This window comes from Lepidochelys kempii, chromosome 6 (genome assembly GCF_965140265.1).
Source record: "Lepidochelys kempii isolate rLepKem1 chromosome 6, rLepKem1.hap2, whole genome shotgun sequence".
NCBI classification, from domain to species: Eukaryota; Metazoa; Chordata; order Testudines; family Cheloniidae; genus Lepidochelys; species Lepidochelys kempii.
The window spans coordinates 2,192,981-2,215,627 of record NC_133261.1 but is presented as its reverse complement, the minus strand read 5'-3'; the positions used below and the strand labels follow the sequence as shown (position 1 = coordinate 2,215,627).

Below are 22,647 nucleotides of genomic sequence, written 5' to 3'. Positions count from 1 at the left end.
GGAGGCCGGTGCCTGTTTAAGCTCTGAGTTATAACTCAGGCTGCCAACGTCAAGTGCTCACTTAATTCACTGCTCTGGACAGCAGTGGGGATACAGGGCAAAACTGAGGGTCAGCAATAGAGGGGGCGGGAGCCCAGGGCTGGGCTGGCAGGGGGCTGAGGGTCGGGAGCGAGGGGCCCCGGCAGAGCTGGCAGGGAGCCCAGGGCTGGGCTAGCAGGGGGGAGCAGAAGCCGGAAGAAATATGGACTAAAGTCAAAGATTTGCAAACAAACCCGGCGACCTTCGGCCGTGCCCACACTGTGCCGGTCGGGGGAGGCAGGTTTCACGTTGCAGAGGGCCAGGGGTGAGCAAGCGCGGGGGCTGGCAGCCGGAGTGCAGCGTGGTGGCTGGGGATAATTAGAGCCAGGCTCGTTTAGCTGCCACAGGGGACGGGGAGGGACTGGCCGTGGCCCGGTCACTGCACCACAAGGGGAAAGGCCCCGTGTCCCATTCCCCACCCCCTGAGCCAGCCCGCCCCCTGCCTGGGGCCAGATGGAGCCAGCGCCCCCTAGAGGGGAAAGGCCCCGTGTCTCCTTCCCCACCCCCTGAACCAGCCAGTCCCCTTCCGACCCACAAAAATAATCTTTTATCCATTATCAAGTGATCCTATAACAGTTTAATTAACACATAAGTTACCAGACTTTGCTTGGTGCGTCTGTGTGTAATGGACTGTAGGCTTTAGCCTCTTATTAGAATTAGTCATAATAAAATATTATTAATTATTATTAACTATTGAGGAAATTAATGCTTGGACTAGAGGTATTAATGAGGGGAAGGAAAGCCTGGAGCTGGAGTCCCATGGGGCATGGACTCCAATCCAAGAGGTATAATACCCAGGTTGGTCTCCATGGAGCATGGAGTCCAGTCCGGCCGATAATACATAGGTGGGAAGGAAAGCCCATGGAGAATGGAGTCCAGGACCCAGATTTCTTGAGTACGATCCGGGTCCAGCTGTTTGACCCTCCTCTGCGATGACATGGGGCTTGGGTGGGGGGAGACTCCAGGTCCAGAGCCCTTTGTGTACTGGGGATCTGGACCAAAGCACTAGGATGGTAACAAAATCCAGATTTGGCTCCATTTGCAAACAGAGTGGGCTGGTCTGCAGTCATGCACTAGGGGGGGGAAGCAGAAGCTGGACTCCGGGAGTCCAGATCCGAAGTCCAGATCCCAAGTTGCAACTGGATCCCAAGTCCCCTGTGTGCTGGGATGAGACAAGACCTGGACTGGCAAATTCCTCGGCACGGAGGGGCACAGGCTGGACGCAAAACCCAGATCCGGAATCCATCTCCATGGAGCCAGACTCACTGAAAGGATGTAGGCAGGATCAGAGCAAAACCCGATGCGGATTCCCACGTCCCCTGCTCAGACACCCATGGGCTGAATCAAAAGCCGGATCCGGATTCACACAGCCCCTGCCCTGACACCCGCAGAAGTAAAACCCAGATCTGGATTTCCTGCTCCCCTGGCACTGACCCTGGTGGGTTGGAACAACACCCGGATCTGGATCCCTCTCTCCGGAGCTGGATTCATTGCAAAGATACGTGCAGGCTGGAATCAAGACCCGGCTGCCCACTCCCCCGCTCCGCTCTGGCTCCCACCCGCCCTACTTCCCCGCCTCTCTCTGGGCGTCGACCTCCTGGATCCAGGCCACAGTGCGGGCTCGGCTCTCCTCCCAGGTGTAGAGGGGCTGGTAGCCGAAGTGGCGCTGGGCCTTGTCCGTCTGCACCGTGAAGGTGGTGCTGGCCACGGCCAGGGTGTACGGGTTGAGCAGGGGGGCGTAGGAGAAGAAGGGCCGGAGAAGCCGCCGGATGAGGTTGTTGGCCAAGGCCAGGCAGCGCAGGAGCCAGAAGGGCACGACGGGCTGGGAGCCCACGAGGCGGAAGCCGCAGGAGGCCAGGATCTCCATGTTAAAGTCCTCGTAGCTCTTGTAGGGGGAGGCGTCGTAGCAGAAGTAGACCTGGCCCCCGATGCCCGCCGGGGCGTCCTGCATCTGCCACGCCACCAGCACGTGCATCCAGGCCACGTTGCCTGCAGGGGAGACAAGGTGGGGGGGGGTGTCAAATGCCCAGCCCTGATCCGCCCCAGGAGGAGACAGTGGGGCTCTCGCATCCCCCCTCCCAAAGATACATCTCCCCGTGGTTGGCCAGGAATTCAATCCTGCCTGTGAGCTGCAGCCACTAGATGGCGACATGGCTCAGACACACACACGAGCCCAATCCCCTCCAGCAGGGGGCAGTGCAGCACACACATAACCCCGCCTCCGGACCACGCCCCATTTGCACAGTCTCCCCGCACCCACATGCACAAACCGCACCGGTACCCGCCCCCCACCAAGGAGTATTAGCAGAGCTGGGGGGGGAGGGGGAGGGATCTGGGCGAGCCGGGGGCTGCGGGTCAGGCGTGAGGGGCACCGGCAGGGCTGGGGGGCAGGGCTGAGCTAGCAGGGGGCTGCGGGTTGGGAGTGAGGGGCACTGGCAGGGCTGGGCAGGGGGGCAGGGCTGGGCTAGCAGGGGGCTGTGGGTCAGGCGTGAGGGGCACCGGCAGGGCTGGAGTGGGGGGGCAGGGCTGGGCTAGCTGGGGGCTGTGGGTCAGGCGTGAGGGGCACCGGCAGGGCTGGGCAGGGGAGCAGGGCTGGGCTGGGCTAGCAGGGGGCTGTGGGTCAGGCGTGAGGGGCACCGGCAGGGCTGGAGTGGGGGGGCAGGGCTGGGCTAGCTAGGGGCTGTGGGTCAGGCGTGAGGGGCACCGGCAGGGCTGGGCGAGCAGGGGGCTGTGGGTCAGGCGTGAGGGGCACCGGCAGGGCTGGAGTGGGGGGGCAGGGCTGGGCTAGCTGGGGGCTGTGGGTCAGGCGTGAGGGGCACCGGCAGGGCTGGGCAGGGGGGCAGGGCTGGGCGAGCAGGGGGCTGTGGGTCAGGCGTGAGGGGCACCGGCAGGGCTGGAGTGGGGGGGCAGGGCTGGGCTAGCTGGGGCCTGTGGGTTAGGCGTGAGGGGCACCGGCAGGGCTGGGCAGGGGGGCAGGGCTGGGTGAGCAGGGGGCTGTGGGTCAGGCGTGAGGGGCACCATGCTGTCACTCACCCACGTAGACCCGGCCGTGCTCGGTGCTGACGGGAATGGCCCGGAGCAGCCTTCGTCCCGTCTGCAGCCCTTTCTCGTAGAATTCCTTCATTAGTGGGTGTTTCTCCCCATAGATCCCCGTGGGGCGCAGGGCGCAGGTCACCAGCCATCGACCACCCCCCAGCTGTGGGCAGACATGGGGGTGAGCACCCGGATGCCTGGGTTCCCAGTCCCTAACCTGGACGCCTGGGTCCCATCCCCTCACTCCCCAGAGGCTGGGTGCTCTGTGTGATGCCCTCCCGGACGCCTGGGTCCCATTCCCCATCCCAATCTCTCCCCCCCACCCCACCCCCCGATGGCTGCAGAGTCGTTAGTGGGCTAGTCCTGGATGTCTGGGTTCCATTTCTTTTCCCGGACACCTGAGTCCCATTCACTCCCTCCCTGGTGCTGGGGGGCTCCCTAGAGGTGCTGACCGTTCCTTGACTCGGACACCTGGGTCCCATTTCCTTCCTCCTGTGGGGTTACAGGACAGAGGATGCAGAGGTCCATGGCGAGGGGGGTCTAACGGATGCGTAGGTCTCATTCCCCATCCCAGGGGCTGTGCCAGGGGGTTGGGGGCTACTTACAGGCATCCCATTGGCCTCAATGACCATGCGCTCGGCCCGCGCCTTGCTCAGAGGGTACGGCTGCTCGTGCAGGGCATCATAGGCCGAGTCCTCATTCCCCCTGCAACGGGCAAGACACAGACACTCAGGGGCAGTGCCGCTTCCTTCCTGCCCGTCCCCTTTCCAGGATCCCACGGCCCCCACCATCCCTCTGCTCTGAGCTCTGGCAGTCCCCGCACCCCTCCTCTTAAGCCCTTCCCCCTCTGCTGGGATCCCACTACCCCCACCATCACCTTGCTCTGAGCTCTGGCAGTCCCCGCCCCCCTCCCCTTAAGCCCTTCCCAGTCTGCTATGATCCCACCACCCGTCTTGCTCTGGACCATGGTGTGATGAAGTGGGACTGTTCTTAATGTTTCCTCTGAATACTGCAGGGGTGCCTCAGTTTCCCCTAGGCATTTCTTAAGTCTCTAGGTGGTGGGATAAGAGGGTGTAATTGTTGCAGAGCAAAGGGCCACTGTACATAAATGGCCGACACTCTGTCTCCTGGCAGCTGATGGCCTGGCCCTTCCCCCGTGCAAGGTGAGAGCTAAAGGGTTGGAGAACAAAGGAATCAGGTGACGTCCTGGCCCGGGAAAGGGACAAAGCCCAGAGGAGGAGGGGCTGGAGGGTGAGTTAGTTGGGGGCTGGCTGGGGACGTGGAGTGAGGTGCAGACGGGGTTGTCTGGCTCACTGCCCCCCAAAATGGACCCGGCTGAGGAGTCTTGTTCTCTTCACCTACAAGCTCTGTGTTAGACCATGTTCCTGTCGTCTAATAAACCTCTGTTTTACTGGCTGGCTGAGAGTCCCGTCTGACTGCGAAGTTGGGGGACCGGACCCTCTGGCTTCCCCAGGACCCCGCCGGGGCGGACTCGCTGTGGGAAGCGCCCGGAGGGGCAGAGGAGGCTGAATGCTCCGAGGTCAGACCCAGGAAGGTGGAGCCGGGGGAGCTGTGTGTCCTGCAGACAGGCTGCTCCCCGAGAGGAGACTTCCCCAGCGTCCTGCCTGGCTGCATAGGGGGCAGCTCCAGAGCATCGCCCGGGGACCCCGGGACACATGGCCACCTGCCCAGCCTCTCCCCCTCTGCTATTCCCCACCACCCCACCCTGGAACCTCCCCAGCCGGCTCCAAGCAATGGAGGGACATTGAAACAACCCCCAGCCAGCGCTGGGTGGAAGCTGCTGTCCCCAGCCACCCACAGCTGGAGGGGCCACGCTGGAACCGTGTGCAGCAAAAAACAGACAGAGCACAGCTGCTTGCCTCCTGAAAAGCTTCAGGATATGAGAACAGGACCCAGGCATCCGGGATGGCAGACAGGCGTAGCCCGGGCCGGGGCGGGGAGAGACAAAGATGGGGAACGGGACCCAGGCACCCGGGAAGGGCGTCACGGCTCAACGTGCCCAATGCCTGCAGTGTGTTTGTTTCATGTGGCGGTTGCCATGGGGCTGGGGTGGGACCCCTGAGGGAAGCCCTGGGTGGGGCTGGAAACAGCTGAGCCGGGGTGGGAGCCAGAGACCGCAGGCAGGGAGGGGCGGGGAGTCATGGAACCACAGAGTCACAGAACCGGAGGGGACCTCGAGAGATCCCATCCCCTGCACTCACGGCAGGACGAAGTATGATCTAGACCCATGGTTCCCAAACTGGGGGGGTCATGAACCCTTGGAGGGTTTGTGAAATGCATCTCAGAAAAAATTCGGGAATGAGGGACAGAGCCATCCCTAGGGACCCCGGGCGTGGGGGCTGGCAGCCCATGACCATGACTTCCTGGCAAAACGACTTGAAGCTTTGCTATAGCCGGGTGTTTGTTTTCCTGGACTGCTCAGGACCCGAAGGCTTGGGGGAGGAACTCTTTAATTGCGTTGGCTTCTTAAATACCTTCCTGCTATTTCAGGTCTGATACTCCCTGATAAAACACGGAGGAGGCTTAATCGAAGAGATAGAAGCTACAGCCGTGAAGTCTTGGAAGAGCATTGCCGTTTTCATAATGTAATACAATTAATAATGTAACGATACGTAATAATGTAATACTAAATGGTGTGCAGTGAGGGTACCAAATTATTTCGAAGAACTCCACATCTGTAATTTATGCTCAGGCAAGGGAGAAAATCCCTGGAAATGTTCATTTTTCAGAGGGGGTTCGTGAGAGCCGATATTTTCGTGAAAGGGATTCGCGGGTTGTTTAAATTTGGGAACCACTGATCTAGACCATCCCTGACAGGGGTTTGTCCAACCGGCTCTTAAAAATCCCTAATGATGGAGACTCCACCACCTCCCTGGGCAAGTTATTCCAGGCCTTAGCCACCCTGACAGTTACAAACTTTTTCCTAATGTCCAACCTAAACCGCCCTTGCTGCAATTTAAGCCCATTGCATCTTGTCCTATCCTCAGAGGTTAAGAAGAACAATTTTTCTCCCTCCTCCTTGTAACAACCTTTTACAGACTTGAAAACTGTTCTCACGTCCCCTCTCCGTCTTCTCTTCTCCAGACTAAACAAACCCAGTTCTTTCAATCTTCCCTCACAGCTCATGGCTTCTAGACCTTGAATCGTTTTTGTTGCTCTTCTCTGGACTCTCTCCAATTTGTCCACATCTTTCCTGAAATGTGGCGCCCAGAACCAGACCCGATACTCCAGCTAAGACCGTATCCGCGCGGAGTAGAGCGGAAGAATTACTGCTCGTGTCTTGCTGCCAACACTCCTGCTGATACAGCCCAGAAGGATATTTGCTTTTTTTGCTACAGCGTGACACTTTGAACTCATATTTAGCTTGTGATCCGCTCTGACCCCCAGATCCCTGTCCGCAGTCCTCCTTCCTAGGCCGTCATTTCCCATTCTGTGTGTGTGCAACTGGTTGTTCCTTCCTAAGGATGGAGGGCCTTTAACCCCTAGGACGCCTGGGTTCTGTCCCTGGCTCTAGGAGGGGACTAGGGTCTAGTGGTTAGAGCGGGGGGGGGGGGCTGGGAGCCAGGAGCCTAGGTACCTGTAGAAGGGATCCCCCTTGGTGTTGGGGCCCACAACCTCCATGCTGCTGGTGTAGATCAGATACTGGGTCCCATGCTCAATGCAGGCGTCAATCACATTCTTGGTCCCTGGAGGTGGGGGTTGGGGGAAAGGAAAACATGAGGTTAATCAGGTATCTGAGCACCCCTAACTCTGCCTGGCATGAGAGCCTTCTCCTCCACAACCCAGCCCCTGCACCAGGTCCTGGAACAGCCAGAGGGGTGGGGGCTGGGAGCCAGGACTCCACGGTACCTCAGTTTCCCTTCTGCACCTAAATTCTCCAGCTCGGGAATCATTCTCTGTTCCTCAGAAGAGGCGGATCGGGCTGCTGGGGCCGGGACCTTGGGCAGGGCTCGTGCGGGGGCTAGTGGGCCCCCCCGGATTCACTGGCCCACCCAGTAACGCTATTTGTGTTTGGTAAAGAGCTCGCAGAGGCGTCACCTGCAGCCTCTTCCCTCTTTAGTCACTGGGCTGCATGGGAGGGATTTTCCGAAGCTCAGGGTTTTCCGTGGAAACCTGGAGACGAGACAGACGGCCCGAGCCAAGAGCAGCGGAGATCGCTCCGAGGAGCGGGAAAGGAGAGGAGACGTTCAGGATTGCAGTCCCAGGCTCAGCCTCAAGGGGGTGCTGGCTGTTGGGGGTGGGGGGGGGTGTTCCCGGCTACTCCAGAGCCAGCAGGGGGGCGCTATCGAGCGCGAGGCAGGAAGGCTGGCTGCCAGGGGAGAGCACCCCCGCCGCGCTCCCTACAGCAAAGCGCACCCCCACCCCCACCCCCAGCGACGTGAGCCGCCCCAGCCCCTTCCCATACCGTGAACGTTCACCTCTGTGATCTTCTCGGGCGGGACCCTGCCCCACACGTCCACCAAGCTGGCTGCGTGGATCACCACGTCCGCCCCCTTCACGGCAGCTCCAACGTCCGTGGGGCTACTGATGTCCCCCCGGATCAGGTTCACCTTCACCTTCTCTGAAACAGAGAGACAGAGCCCCGGTGAGATGGCTTGAAATGGGGCAGCGGGCTGGGAGCCCGGACTCCTGGGTTCTCTCCCCAGCTCTGGGAGGGGAGTGGGGTCTGGTGGTTAGAGCAGGGGGGCTGGGAGCCTGGACTCCTGGGTTCTCTCCCCAGCTCTGGGAGGGGAGTGGGGTCTGGTGGTTAGAGCAGGGGGGCTGGGAGCCCGGACTCCTGGGTTCTCTCCCTCGCTCTGGGAGCAGAGTGGGGTCACTTCTTTTACTGGTGTCTTGACAGTCCCCGATCCTCTTTCCTGCCAGCTGGGCCGGGTGTCATCCAGGATTCCTGGCTCCCATCCAGTGCCAGCCCCCCTCCGCATTCCTGTCCGGCCACCACCTGACCCCTTCGTGTCTCTCCATCCCTGCCTTCCAGCTGTTTCCTCGGCCTTCGGGGGAAGGAGACGTTCCTCCGGCCTTGAAACACATTTTCCGATATGAGCCACCAGAGAGAAACAGACAATGGGACATCCTCCCGCAGAGAGAGGATCACGCAAGCACAGGAGATTTGGGAAATGGGAAACAGGACAGGGCGCCTTTCGCCTCTAGGGGGCGCCGGCCCTGATCCAGCCCCAGGGTGGGGACTGGCTGGCTCCGGGGGGTGTGGGGTGGGATTTGAGGCCCAGATGAAAGGTGATTTCTCAACTCAATTTTCTCAGAAAAAACTTGATTCCCTGTTTAATTGGCTCCAGTCAGGAATCCAGTGGAAACTCTCCAGGCATTTAGAAACGGAGCCGTGATTAATTTATCTTATGGAGCAAAGCAAGTTTGAAAGCCAGTTTCTTCCAATGGAAGTTTCCTAACACATAGCTCTGCCGGTGCCCCTCGCTCCCGACCCACAGCCCCCTGCCAGCCCAGCCCTGCCCCCCAGCTCTGCCGGTGCCCCTCACTCCCGACCCGCAGCCCCCTGCCAGCCCAGCCCTGCCCCCCAGCTCTGCCAGTGCCCCTCGCTCCCGACCCGCAGCCCCCTGCCAGCCCAGCCCTGCCCCCCAGCTCTGCCGGTGCCCCCTCGCTCCCGACCCGCAGCCCCCTGCCAGCCCAGCCCTGCCCCCCAGCTCTGCCGGTGCCCCTCGCTCCCAACCCGCAGCCCCCTGCCAGCCCAGCCCTGCCCCCCAGCTCTGCCGGTGCCCCTCACTCCCGACCCGCAGCCCCCTGCCAGCCCAGCCCTGCCCCCCAGCTCTGCCGGTGCCCCTCGCTCCCAACCCGCAGCCCCCTGCCAGCCCAGCCCTGGGCTCCCCCACGAGCCCTGCCGGTGCCCCTCACTCCCGACCCACAGCCCCCTGCCAGCCCAGCCCTGCCCCTACCCCTCACTCCCAACCCGCAGCCCCCTGCCAGCCCAGCCCTGCCCCTCCAGCTCTGCCGGTGCCCCTCACACCCGACCCACACCCTCCTGCCAGCCCAGCCCTGATCTGCACCCCTCTTTCTGCTGGCTCTCCCGTTTCACCTCTCTCTTTGGGCAGGGGCTGGCGGGAGCAGGATTCCGGTTAAAGGCCTGCCTGGGTTATGCTGGGGTGTTGCCAAGGTGAACGAGTCCAGAGCCTGGCCCAAGACCATAAATATCAGGGCCCTGCCAGCTCAGGATCAAATCAATTCTGTTCCTGCCTCCAGCTCACTGACAGTTTCTGGTCCTGCCTGGGAGCAGCTCTCCGCTGCCTCCAAGGGGTCAGGCGCGAGGCAAACGCTGACCCCACAGCGTGGGTGCTGCTGGAAACCAAATAGACGCTCCAGCCGCCTGCTCTAACCCCCAGACCCCACTCCCCTCCTTCAGCTGGGAGAGAACCCAGGAGTCCTGGCTCCAGCCACCCCCCCACACACTCTAACCACTAGCCCACACTCCCCTCCCAGTGCTGGGATAGAACCCAGGAGTCCTGGCTCCCAGCCCCTCCCTGTTCTAACCACCAGACCCCACTCCCCTTCCAGGGCCAGGTACAGAACCCAGGCATCCTAGGGACTAGTGATGAGCACTCTGGAGCTGGAAGTCCCTCCACCCCCACCCAACACGCACACACAAAACACAGACACAAATGCTATTGTTCTGGGGTGACCCACAGAGGCAACTGCTAGAGATTCAGCCCTCCCCCACGCAGCTGTCTGATCCCCCCCCCACACACTCACTCTGAGATCACCACCTGCATGCCGAGCCCTCAGATAGGAACCAGCAAAACATGTTACTTCCTTCAGTGTCCGTGTGTGTCTGTGTGTACTTCCCCCGGCTGGAGGGAATCGGGGCCAGGTGGGTTGGAGACAAAGTGGGAATGGTCTATACTATTTTTAGGACCTCCCCCATGTGTGCCTCAGTTTCCCTCTGTACTTTGCTTGGCTGCCTGGGGTGGGGGAACAAAAGGGTTAACGCTGGTCGTGGAACAGCATAGGAGACGGGGTGGGGAGGGGTCGGACACCGGGCTGTCTCGGACACAGTAAGGGACGGGTTGAAAATGACCCAGATCAACAGGGATCCGCAGAGACAAGCTCAGCTCCCAGGATGCTCAACCGCGGGAAGCTCAGGCCGGGTGGCGGGGATGAACTCAGCCTGGCCCTGCCTGGAGAATGAGGCCCGAGCTGGGACCAGCAGAGGATAAAGCAGGGGGGTGCTCCTGGAGGAAGCTGGGCACTCACTCCCGGCTCTGGGCGAAGCTAAGGGGGGCCAGGGCTGGAGGCCAAGTGAGCAACAAACCTGGCGCTGCTTGGACAAGGTGGCTGGATGTCCCTGCCAATGCTAGCTGGGTGCCGTGGGTCCTGCAGCGTGGACATGCCTGTACACCCAGGGGTCTGGACTCGCCAGGCAAGGCTAGAGGAGCAAAGCAGTGGGGGCTGGAGCCCAGACACTCCGTCTCAGAGGCGGGGAGGCTGCAGGGCCGCCCCTGAAGGAAGAGAGGGACCCCTCGGGGGTCCATCCCAGGTACGGGGGTCCCTCCAAGAGACTGTTTAAAACCTGGGGCGTAGCACCAGTCCTGTGGCTCCAGGACAGGTGGTGGCAGAAGTGGGATCCACAATCCACCAGGAGCATTTGCCGAGAAGTGACTTGTGGGCAGTAAAAACAAAGTCAAAGGAAACAGCAGGAGAACGGTGCCTAAGCCCCGCTCTCGCTCGGACAGGGAGAGAGGGGTGAGCACCGGCAGATCCTGGATCTGGAGAAGGGGAGGGGCAAGAGGACCCACAGAGGGGTAACTGGGGAAAGGCCCTGGGGTGCCCATTCCGCAGGGAGCCAAGATACCAAATTGTTGCCTCAATTTACAGGGGTTGTGGGGGGGTATGGATGCCGACCTCATGGCCGGCGAGAAGTCCTGCACTTTGAACCTGGTCAGCCCCGCGGCCCGGCCCCTCCCTCGCACCCCCTCCTCGGTCCCAGAGCGAGAGTGGTGGGTGGCCGGGGAAGTTCCCAAAGGCCCCATTGCTGCTGTCTGAATTCACACCTTATCAGGGTGTTCAGAGGACTCAGGGTGTGACACCCCCCCGCCCCCCCAGCAGGAGAATATCTCCACAAGCGGGGGCCGGGTGCAGGGCTCACGCCGCTGGAGGATTCATTTAATCCGGCCGGGTTGGAGCGACTCTCGGAGATCCGCCCCCACGAGGGCAGAACGTGGCTGGACAGGAAGCTGGGGGAGCTGCTGAGCGTAGGCCGGCGGGCAGACAAATTTGCAGAGAGTAAGCTGAAGGGGAGTGGGCCAGGTCGGGGGCTCCCACGCGGGCAGACCTCCTGCAAGGGATCTCAGGGGGAGGTGCAACCTTTATAGGAAAAGAGGGCACAGGTGTCCGATGAAATCAGGTTTGCCCGGAACGGAGGCGATCACTCATCCGCCGCCCAGCCAGGGAGGGCAAACTCTGGGATTGATCTCTGGGGGGAAAGCCATCACCCAGCCAGACCCCTTGGGGGCAGGGAGGATCCCACGGCAAGCACCATCTCCTGCTGGAGTCTCCTGGGTCTCAGACTCCTGTGGTCCCCAGTGGGGTCAATGGGGAGACCGCTACTGGGTGGAGAGATTCTAGGATGGAGGGAAACCTGGCATGATAATGACATAGCGAGGACACTTATAAGTTTGCGGACGATACCAAGCTAGGAGGGGTTGTGAGCGCTCTGGAGGATAGGATGAAAATTCAAAATGATCTGGACAAACTGGAGAACTGGTCTGAAGTCAGTAAGATGCAATTCAACAAGGACAAATGCAAAGGACTCCACTTAGGAAGGAACAATCAGTTGCACACACAGAATGGGAAATGATGGCCTAGGAAGGAGGACTGCGGACAGGGATCTGGGGGTCAGAGTGGATCACAAGCTAAGTGTGAGTCAACAGTGTCACGCTGTTGCAAAAAAAAGCAAACATCCTTCTGGGCTGTATCAGCAGGAGTGTTGTCAGCAAGACACGAGGAGTAATTCTTCCGCTCTAATTAGGCCTCAAGTGGAGTATCGGGTCCAGTTCTGGGTGCCACATTTCAGGAAGGATGTGGACAAATTGGAGAGAGTCCAGAGAAGAGCAACAAAAATGATTCAAGGTCTAGAAGCCATGAGCTGTGAGGGAAGATTGAAAGAACTGGGTTTGTTTAGTCTGGAGAAGAGAAGACGGAGAGGGGACATGAGAACAGTTTTCAAGTCTGTAAAATGTCGTTACAAGGAGGAGGGAGAAAAATTGTTCTTCTTAACCTCTGAGGATAGGACAAGACGCAATGGGCTTAATTGCAGCAAGGTGGGTTTAGGTTGGACATCAGGAAAAACTTCCTACCTGTCCGGGTGGTTAAGCCCTGGAAGAAATTGCCCAGGGCGGTTGTGGAATCTCCATCATTAGGGATTTTTAAGAGCCTGTTGGACAAACACCTGTCAGGGACGGTCTAGATTATACTCAGTCCTGCCGTGAGTGCAGGGGACGGGACTGGACGACCTCTCGAGGTCCCTTCCAGTCCTGGGATTCTGTTCCAACCCCCTCCAACGCTGCAGGGCCGTGGGACCCGGGCTAAGGGCCCAGGTGCGGAGCTATTTGGCTCAGATCCCTGGACAGACACAGGACGGCTCGGGCAGGGGGTGGGAAGTGGGGGCTCCCCAGCTTGGATGCCCTCCTCGGGAAGGACAGCGTCACTTCGAGCCACAAGTCAGGCCCTGGAGCTGTGCCAGCTGAAAGTTCAAACCAGGGCTCAGAGCGGAGACGTCATCGAAAGTGCAAACAACTGAAATGGCAGGGAGCGGACGGTCCCTCCCCAGGCTTTGCCCCTAACACAGAGGAAAGGCCCTTGAGCCTCAGGACGCCCATCATCAACCCTGGCCCGTGAGCGGGACCGAGCCCCAGCCAGCTCTGCACGCGAGACATGAGTCACACGGGCGTGCCTGCAGCTCGCAGCCGTGACCCAGGGAGCAAGCTCCCGGCCTGCCCGCCCTGGCCGGGACAGCCGAGCCCGGTGGGATCGGAGCCCATGGCAAGAGATGCGGGCAGGCTCACCCTGGCCGGGTCGCGGGAGAAGCCCCAGGGAAGGGGAAAGCAGCCGAGAGGTGGCGGCCGGCCACAGAGACACCCGCTCAGAGTGTGACACGGCCCCGGGGGGTTCCCTTAACCAACAGAGCCCAAATCACAGCCCCCCGGGGGGCAAGGGGGGGGAAGAGGACCCTGCCCTGGGCAGGAGGGCAACGGGGCCCTTGCATGCACACAGCCCTGGGGGGACCTGCCAATGTGGGGGAGCACCCTGCGCCCCTGGCCAGCAGAGCCCCAGGGATAGGGCTCAGTTAAGACCCAACTTTGCAGGGGGACAAACCTACACTGCCCCTTCCCCCAGATACTCAGGGGGTCCTTCCCTCCCTCCCCCACAGCTTAGGGGGATGGGCACCCCAAGCCAGCTGAGCCATGGGAGAAGGTGAGTCCCCTGCCCCCCTCACCCCCTGGCAGATGAGGGGAGGGGGTCATGGCAGGACCCAGCCCACTTTCACACCCAAAGGTTTCAGGGTGGCAGATGGGTGCTGAGTGGGGGGGGCATGAAAACTTCCCCCTCCCCCCATACACCCAGTTAGCATCATCTAACGGAGCAGCCCTACCGGGGGGAGGGGAAAACTGCTCCGCACGGAGCGTCAGCCCCTGAGTTTGGTGGTTAAGAAACCAAGCTGGAAGGATCTGAAAGTGGCTGGCAGATAATGTGGGCGGCTTTGAACTCCCCCCGGGACACGGGTTAACACGCCCCTGCTTGGTTTGGCCTCCAAAGGGGAGGGGAGGAATGAAGTGGGAATTTCCTGTAATATTTTCCAGAATCCCACTCTGCCTCAGTTTCCCTCTGTTCTTTTCACAGCTGTCCCGGGAGGGCGGGGGGGACGGTTTGGAGACCTACAGCTCAGTCTAGGAGGTGGGGAGGCCACGGGGCCAACCCTGAAGGAAGGGGGCGGGGTCCCTTGGGGGTCTGGCCTATTGGTGGGGTTCCCCCAAGGGACTGTTTCAACCCTGGGGTACAGCCCCATGCAGCCCTGCCCCCTGCTGGAGGGAATTGGGGGGGGGGAGGGTGCACACCCCACGCCTCACCTGTCCCCAGCTGCCCCAGGGCCGGATCCAGCTGCAGATCGAAGACACGGACCTCGGCCACGTTGGGCGACCGCTCCACCAGCATCCGCACCAGATGGGAGCCCAGAAACCCGCAGCCGCCCGTCACCAGATAGACCTGGCGGGCCCGGTGCCACTCCATCAGGCCCTGCGGGGAGAAGGCAGACAGGACGGGGGTTAGGCAAGGGGGGTGGAGATGGCAGGCCAGGGGGAGCTCAGGCCGGGGAGGCAGGCGGGGAGTTCGCATACCGATCCTTTCTCTCTGCCCTGGATGCCTCCTTCCCGTCCCCTTCACTCCCTGGGAAATACGGGGCCCCTCGAGATCAACTCTCAGCACTGTGGTCCCGGACTCCTGGGTCCCAGCCTGCCACCATCCCGAGACCCTCCCGTCCCCAAATGGCATGGCTCAGATGTCCCAGACTTAATGACCCCTCTGTGGCAGCTGCCGACTCCCAGGGCTATAATTTACGGCTTTGCTACCCCGGATGCCTGGGTTCCTGCCTCAGGGTTGCGGCTTGTGGGAACCATAAGCAGACTGGAGAGCAATTTCCTTTCTGAAATAGCGAAAGACAAAAGGAAGTCTGTGTGTTTATGAGCCCTTGTCAATAGCCAGGAAGCAAAGCTGCTCTTGAATTTACAACAGCCCAAACCATTTTCCACATCACAACGAACAACAGGGGAGGACAAGCGGCGGCTGGGCTGGCTCTGGGGTGGGGAACCAAGGGAACAGCCGTACAGGGACGCCGAGATGCAGCCACTTCTGGGGCGGGGCAGCTGGGGAACAGCCGCACATAAATAGGTGGGAGAGATAGCTTAGTGGTTTGAGCATTGGCCTGCTAAACCCAGGGTTGTGAGTTCAATCCTTGAGGGGGTCATTTAGGGATCTGGGGCAAAAAAAAATTGGGGATTGGGCCTGCTTTGAGCAGGGGGTTGGACCAGATGATCTTCTGAGGTTCCTTCCAACTCTGATAGTCTATGAGTCCAAACACCACACGGGGGACGGCTCACCTGGCCCTGAGATGCAGCCACCTCGGGGCGGGGGCAGCTGAGGAATGGCCGCCCAACCCCTTTCCCAGCCTCCTCTGCGTCTCAGAGGGAACATTTCACGCCGTAAGCAGCTGGGCTATTTTAAAGAGCGGTCTGGAGGTGACCTTAGCATGTCCTGTCGCTTTTCAAAGAACTTCCTTTTCTGGCTCTTTCTGGTTCACTGCGGTTGGAAGCCGTGTGCTGTAAGGACTGGGGGGGCTCGGTAGGGGGCGCTCTCCCCTGGCAGCCAGGGCCGGCCCCGATGCCCCAGTGTGACACTAGGGGGCGCTGTGCTGCGAGGATCAGGGCAAAGGCTCAGTAGGGGGTGCTCTCCCCTGGCAGCTAGGGCTGGCCCCACTGTGGTGTCTCTCAGCTGCATGCATTACAGTTGAGTTTTTCTATTGCATTAGCACCTTCACCCTACAAAACGTTGGGGCCCCGTAGTGCCGGGTGCTGCCCAGACCCACAGCGGGAGCCAGCCCCTGCCCCGCAGGGCTCACAGTCTAACCGGACAAAGGCAAGAACGCTCTGCCCCTTTTACAGCTGGGGAAGCTGAGGCTCAGAGAGACCCAGGACTTGCGCAAGGTCCCACAGGGAGTCTAAGGCAGAGCCAGAGATAGAACCCAGGCGTCCTGGCTCTCAGCCCTGCTCCTGCTGTAACCACTAAACCCCGCTCCCCTCCCAGAGGCAGGGATAGAACCCAGGAATCTGGATCACCCAGCCCAGCACCCTAAGCACGGCTCAGTTCCGGTCTCGATTTCCCAGCAACAGGAAGGCCAGTAAATGCGGGAAACCTGCTTAGGAGAGGGAAATGACAGGGATCACTTGGTGCTTCCCTGACGCAGGACAAATTATCCACCCCCAACCCCCCAGCAGCCCAGCCAGCCAGGGTCTGCACTCAGGCAGTGACTAGATGCTGCATGCCAGCCAACCCCATCCCTCCTCCGAGGGCAGAACCCAGGAGTGCTGGCTCCCAGCCTGCCTGCTCTAACCACTAGATCCCACTCCCCTCCCAGAGCCAGGAGAGAACCCAGGAGTCCTAGCTCCCAGGCCCCCCTGCTCTAACCACTTGACCCCACTCCCCTCCCAGAGCCAGGAGAGAACCCAGGAGTCCTGGCTCCCAGCCCCCCCGCTCTAACCCACTAGACCCCACTCCCCTCCCAGAGCCAGGAGAGAACCCAGGAGTCCTAGCTCCCAGGCCCCCCTGCTCTAACCACTTGACCCCACTCCCCTCCCAGAGCCAGGAGAGAACCCAGGAGTCCTAGCTCCCAGCCCCCCGCTGCTCTAACCCAACATGGTGGGAAGGGAGCGCACCCGTGCTCTGCCCCTTGGCAGCAGGGCACGCAGGCAGCCGAGTTGTTGGGAGCCAGCCATTTAATCCAGCGTCTGTAAATAATTGCCAGGGGATGTCCCCAGATCACCGCACACCAGCTCAGACTTCAAGCGGTTGACAGGGAAGAGATCCCCCCCCCCACTCCCCGGCACTGCAAAAGTCATTGCAAGCCCCCGGCTTATGTGGGGAGAAGGGGGCCGGCCCTGGCACAGCTGGGGGAAGGGGGGGCCACACAGGTCAGGAGGGAGGGGCACTGGCAGAGCTGAGAGCGGACAGGGGTGGAATCTGTCTCAGATCGGCCCAGGCCGGTGCGTCTCGTCTTCTGGAGACAGAAGAGGTTAGATCCATCTCGTTTATCAACCATCTCATGGGCCCGGCCTGGCCGGACCATCCCCACGGCACACCCGCAGAAAGCCGGGGCTGCACCGCACCGGGTCGTGCCGATGCCCCGCAGACAAGGGGGGAGGGATAGCTCAATGGTTTGAGCATGGGCCTGCTAAACCCAGGGTTGGGAGTTCAGTCCTTGAGGGGGCCATTTAGGGATCTGGGGCAAAAATTGGGGACTGGTCCTGCTTTGAGCAAGGGGTTGGACTAGATGACCTCCTGAGGTCCCTTCCAACCCTGAGATTCTATGGCGGGCCAGGTGTTCACAGTTACCCGGCTGCCTTCCGGCAGGGAGCGAGACACTTTCCCGCCCGCTTCAGAAGCCTTGGCTCATTACCCAGGGCAGGGCAGCTGGACGTGGGGACATGAAGAACAGACGGAGCCCGTCCTGAGAGCCCTCCGGTCTTGGGAAAATCACAGGTGAACAGCACCTGAGCTCAGCACCCTGCAGGACAGCAACCCCTAGCGTCGCCCTGGGGCATTGGGGCCAGCCCTGACCACCAGGGGAGAGCGCTCCCTACTGAGCCCTCTGCTGTGCCCCCTAGCGTCGCTTTGGGGCATTGGGGCCAGCCCTGACCACCAGGGCTCTCATCCTGGTTCATTCCCAGCCCACAGTAGCTGTGTTCCCCTGTTGGCGCCTCCCGGCGCCCCCCTCCCCGCTTCCAGAGGCGAGTAGCCAAGGTGAAGCAGAGATAAGATGCGTGGGCGAGCATGGCCATGAGATTAGAACCAGCTCTGCCCTTGACCGGCCGCCAACACGTAAAGCCGTCACCCCGGCCCTCCCAGAGCTGGGGATGGAACCCAGGAGTCCTGGCTCCCAGCCCCCGCTGTTCTAACCCACCAGCCCCCACTCCCCTCCCAGAGCTGGGGAGAGAACCCAGGAGTCCTGGCTCCCAGCCCCCGCTGTTCTAACCCACCAGCTCCCACTTCCCTCCCAGAGCTGGGGAGAGAACCCAGGAGTCCTGGCTCCCAGCCCCCGCTGTTCTAACCCACCAGCCCCCACTCCCCTCCCAGAGCTGGGGAGAGAACCCAGGAGTCCTGGCTCCCAGCCCCCGCTGTTCTAACCCACCAGCTCCCACTTCCCTCCCAGAGCTGGGGATGGAACCCAGGAGTCCTGGCTCCCAGCCCCCACTGTTCTAACCCACCAGCCCCCACCCCCCTCCCAGAGCTGGGGACGGAACCCAGGAGTCCTGGCTCCCAGCCCTCCCCCATACAGAACTCTGGGCCCATCTGGCCACTCCCAGAAGGTGCCCTGCACCGATTAGGGCCATGCGGAGCTGCCCGACCCCGGCTGAGAGATGCCCCGACGCATGGGTGTGACCCGGTCTCATGTAAACGAGACCAGCCGGACGAGCAGGTGCTGTTACTTCAGAGCATAAGAGTCCAGCCAGGGTGGAAACACGGCCCTAGTTCTTCGAGCAGATCGCAGCCCCCAGCCAGGAGAGGCGTTAACCCCAGGCCCAGAACAGGGGCCAGAGACCGGGCTAGATGGGCCCCTGGCTGGCAGGGCGGGGGCAGGATGCCAGGCTGGACGGGGCTGCAGGCTCCGACAGGGAAGCACCTGTTCTCATGCAAGCAGGAAGGGCCGCGAAGGGGTTAACCGAGCAGAGATGGAAATGGAAAATTTCTCAGACGCTGAATTTGCTCCAGCTTCTACGCATCAGAGCAACTGGTGTGTGTCCCCCCCCCGCCCCCCGCACAGGGAGTCCTAGATCCCTTCCCCCGCCAACTTCAACCCACCAGAGCCCACTCCCCTCCCAGAGCTGGGGAGAGAACCCAGGAGTCCTGGCTCCCAGACCCCACTCTCCTCCCAGAGTTGTGGAGAGAACCCAGGAGTCCTGACTCCCAGACCCCACTCTCCTCCCAGAGCTAGGGAAAGAACCCAGGAGTCCTGGCTCCCAGACCCCCCTGCTCTAACCCACCAGACCCCACTCCCCTCCCAGAGCCGGGGAGAGAAGCCAGGAGTCCTAGCTCCCAGCCCCTCCCCCCGCTCTAACCCAGCAGACCCCACTCCCCTCCCAGAGCTGGGGAGAGAACCCAGGAGTCCTGACTCCCAGACCCCACTCCCCTCCCAGAGCCGGGGAGAGAACCCAGGAGTCCTGACTCCCAGAGCCGGGGAGAGAACCCAGGAGTCCTGACTCCCAGACCCCACTCCCCTCCCAGAGCTGGGGAGAGAACCCAGGAGTCCTGGCTCCCAGCCCCTCCCCCCGCTCTAACCCACCAGACCCCACTCCCCTCCCAGAGCTGGGGAGAGAACCCAGAAGTCCTGGCTCCCAGCCCTCCCCACCCAGAACCCAACATAGAACCCAGGAGTCCTGGAAGCGCCCAGCCCGGTGCGCAGCTCCCAGCCCAGCACCCCCAGGGCCACGCAGCCCGGCAGTGGCGCGGGAGGGGGCGGATCGGGGCCGGCGGGGGGCACGGTACCTGCTCGGCCCTGGGCTCCCAGGACTCCGGGGTTCCCGGCTGCCCTCCGCTGTGTCCTCCCTGCAGTGCCATCCTCCGGCTCTGAGCCCCTCCATGGTGCTGCCTTTGTACGCACTGACAGCTGCCGCCCCGCCCTCCGCCTGCGGGTCCTAGTGCCCGCCTAGCGGCCTCCGGACTCCTGGGTTCTCTCCCCAGCTGCGGGAAGGGAGTGGGGGGCTAGTGGGTTAGACCGGGGGGGGGGCTGGAGGGAGCCAGGACTCCTGGGTTCTCTCCCCAGCTGCGGGAAGGGAGTGGGGGCTAGTGGGTTTGACGGGGGGGGGGGGGCTGGAGGGAGCCAGGACTCCTGGGTTCTCTCCCCAGCTGCGGGAAGGGAGTGGGGTCTAATGGGTAGAGCGAGGGGGCTGGAGGGAGCCAGGACTCCTGGGTTCTCTCCCCAGCTCCGGGAAGGGAGTGGGGGCTAGTGGGTTAGACGGGGGGGGGGGGGCTGGAGGGAGCCAGGACTCCTGGGTTCTCTCCCCAGCTGCGGGAAGGGAGTGGGGGCTGGTGGGTTAGACCAGGGGGTGGGGCTGGGAGCCAGGACTCCTGGGTTCTCTCCCCAGCTGCGGGAAGGGAGTGGGGGCTGGTGGGTTAGACCAGGGGGTGGGGCTGGGAGCCAGGACTCCTGGGTTCTCTCCCCAGCTGCGGGAAGGGAGTGGGGGCTAGTGGGTTAGACCGGGCGGCGGGGCTGGGAGCCAGGACTCCTGGGTTCTCTCCCCAGCTGCGGGAAGGGAGTGGGGGCTAGTGGGTTAGACCAGGGGGTGGGGCTGGGAGCCAGGACTCCTGGGTTCTCTCCCCAGCTGCGGGAAGGGAGTGGGGGCTAGTGGGTTAGACGGGGGGGGGGGGGCTGGAGGGAGCCAGGACTCCTGGGTTCTCTCCCCAGCTGCGGGAAGGGAGTGGGGTCTAATGGGTAGAGCGAGGGGGCTGGAGGGAGCCAGGACTCCTGGGTTCTCTCCCCAGCTCCGGGAAGGGAGTGGGGGCTAGTGGGTTAGACCAGGGGGTGGGGCTGGGAGCCAGGACTCCTGGGTTCTCTCCCCAGCTGCGGGAAGGGAGTGGGGTCTAATGGGTAGAGCGAGGCAGCGTGAGGGAGCCAGGACTCCTGGGTTCTCTCCCCACCTAGGGGAGGGAGGTGGGGTGGGGGGCAAGGAGTCAGGACTCCTGGGTTCTATTCCCCTTTCTCCCTGGAGTCTGTAGGTGCTGGCGGGGCGGCCCCAGGGCTCGAAGCGATTTCAGTCGGGGAGGGGGGTGCGGGGGCAGCAAGAACCTAGAACCTACTCCCCCCTCGTCACCGCGTTGGGCTGGATCCGAGCCGACACCCCCGAGTGGGGCAGGGCCCCCGTGTCCCCCCCTGCCCCATCTTTCTATTCTCTGGCCCCCATCCTTGGCCTGTGGGACCCCAGTGGCGTGGGGAGCGTGGCCGGAGGGGGGGGGAATACCACGTGCAGGGGCAACTGGATCCATTCAAGTTCCAGGCTGGGATCCCCTGTCTCCCCCCCCCGCCCCCAAACCACTACCTGTTTCGGCCCCGTGACTGACAGGCCCTTTTTCCGCTACAACAGAACCACTTCCCTATTCCCAGCACCTCACCGGATCTGGGGCGGGGAGGGAGCCCCCCCCCTTCTTCCCCCACCTGGCCGGGGCGGGCGGGGGTGGGGGGTGCTCTTGGAAATGCACCGAGCGCCTCTTGTGGCCAAGGGGCAGCAGCCCAGTTGCGGCACTTGCTGGATTTAAAATAAAATCGCAGCAGGTGTGGGAGGAGCGTGGGGTGAAGAGTAGGGAGGGGAGGAAGAACCCAGGAGTCCTGGCTCCCAGCCCCCCCCGCTCTAACGCACTAGACCCCACTCCCCTGCCAGACCTGGGGAATAGGACCCAGGAGTCCTGGCTCCCGGCCCCCCCCGCTCTAACGCACTAGACCCCACTCCCCTGCCAGACCTGGGGAATAGGACCCAGGAGTCCTGGCTCCCGGCCCCCCCCCGCTCTAACGCACTAGACCCCACTCCCCTGCCAGACCTGGGGAATAGGACCCAGGAGTCCTGGCTCCCAGCCCCCCCGCTCTAACCCACTAGACCCCACTCCCCTGCCAGACCTGGGGAATAGGACCCAGGAGTCCTGGCTCCCAGCCCCACCCCACCCTGCTCCAACCACTACACCCCACTCCCCTCCCAGTCCAGGGAAAAGGCAGCTATCCAACTCCAGCAGGAATTCACCCCCCACCCCAGCTCCAGCCACATGGGGGGGGGGGGCACAGGGCAGATCCAGGTGGATTCTTACCTTGCCGGCCTGCGCCGCTCGCCAGGAGGCGGTGACGCAAGGAGACCGTAACCGGATCCCGGGGTTCCTCTTTCACCCAGCGAGACACTTTCGCTTCTAAACAGCTGGGCTCGCCAGCCAGCCCCGGCGTGTCTGCCACCAGCAGGGCGGGGATCCGTGATGAGCTCTTGTGCCGGATCAGAGCCCGCGACCCCCCCCCTCGAAGGGGGGGGTCTATTCCGCACCCTCCCCCCCAGCCAGCCGGTCCCCCACCCTTGGGCCAACACCTCCTAGAGGGGAAAAGCCCCATGTCCCATTCCCGCCCCCCTGAGCAAGCTACTCTCCTGGCCAGGGGTTGGAGCAGGGCCGGGCCCCCCCAGAGCAGGAGTGGCCAACCTGGGGCTCCGGAGCCCCGTGCGGCTCCTTGTCTAGGCACCGACTCCCGGGCTGGAGCGACAGGCACCAGCTTTTCAGTGCGCCGGGGGGTGCTCACTGCTCAAGCCCTGGCTCTGCCCCCACTCCACCCCTTCCCGCCCTTCCTCCCCCCAGCTGCCCAGAGCCTCCTGCACACCACAAAACAGCTAATCGGGGGGGGGGGGGAGGAGACAGCGCTGATCAGCAGGGCAGCGGGTGGGGGCAGGAGGCACGGGAGGCAGGAGCTGATGGGGGGGCTGCTGGCGTATTACTGGGGCTCTTTGGCACTGTACATGGGTAAATTCTGGCCCCGGCTCAGGCTGGCCACCTCTGCCCTAGAGGGTAAAGGCCCCATGTCCTATTCCCCACCCCTGGGCCAGCCAGTCCTGGGTCGAGATTGGAAAACCAGCCAATCACACACACTCTCTCTCTCGCTCTCTCACAGATGAGCGGGGAGAAGGGGGAGAGAGAGACACACACGAAAACGTAAGACGCACAACCAGGATCAGAAAAAATATAAATAACCCCCGATTGGGTGCCTGT

General features: G+C 62.2%; 2 protein-coding genes across 4 annotated transcripts in view; one reads left to right on the top strand and one right to left on the bottom strand.

Annotated features, from left to right (window-relative positions):
- Window positions 1–5,780, top strand: part of STX1B (syntaxin 1B) — a 50,697-nt gene extending 44,917 nt beyond the window's left edge. The window contains exon 10 of the mRNA XM_073346546.1: window positions 5,623–5,780. Within this exon, the coding sequence (XP_073202647.1) occupies window positions 5,623–5,628 (6 nt within the window). The 3' untranslated portion in view covers window positions 5,629–5,780. The remainder of the gene's footprint in view (window positions 1–5,622) is intronic.
- HSD3B7 (hydroxy-delta-5-steroid dehydrogenase, 3 beta- and steroid delta-isomerase 7) lies at window positions 633–21,908 on the bottom strand. 3 transcript variants are annotated; one of them, XM_073346543.1, is made up of 7 exons: window positions 21,712–21,908; window positions 14,220–14,385; window positions 7,538–7,693; window positions 6,710–6,818; window positions 3,717–3,816; window positions 3,112–3,274; window positions 633–2,067 (listed from the first exon to the last, which is right to left on the bottom strand). In XM_073346543.1, the coding sequence occupies exons 2-7, from the start codon at window positions 14,377–14,379 to the stop codon at window positions 1,643–1,645; spliced, it is 1,113 nt and encodes a 370-aa protein (XP_073202644.1). In that variant the 5' UTR covers window positions 14,380–14,385; window positions 21,712–21,908; the 3' UTR covers window positions 633–1,642. The 3 variants fall into 3 exon arrangements, with proteins under 3 accessions (XP_073202644.1, XP_073202643.1, XP_073202645.1); XM_073346542.1 differs by lacking the exon at window positions 21,712–21,908 and adding an exon at window positions 19,405–19,587; XM_073346544.1 differs by lacking the exon at window positions 21,712–21,908 and adding an exon at window positions 15,246–16,252.
- Between the last annotated feature and the right edge of the window lie 739 nt (window positions 21,909–22,647).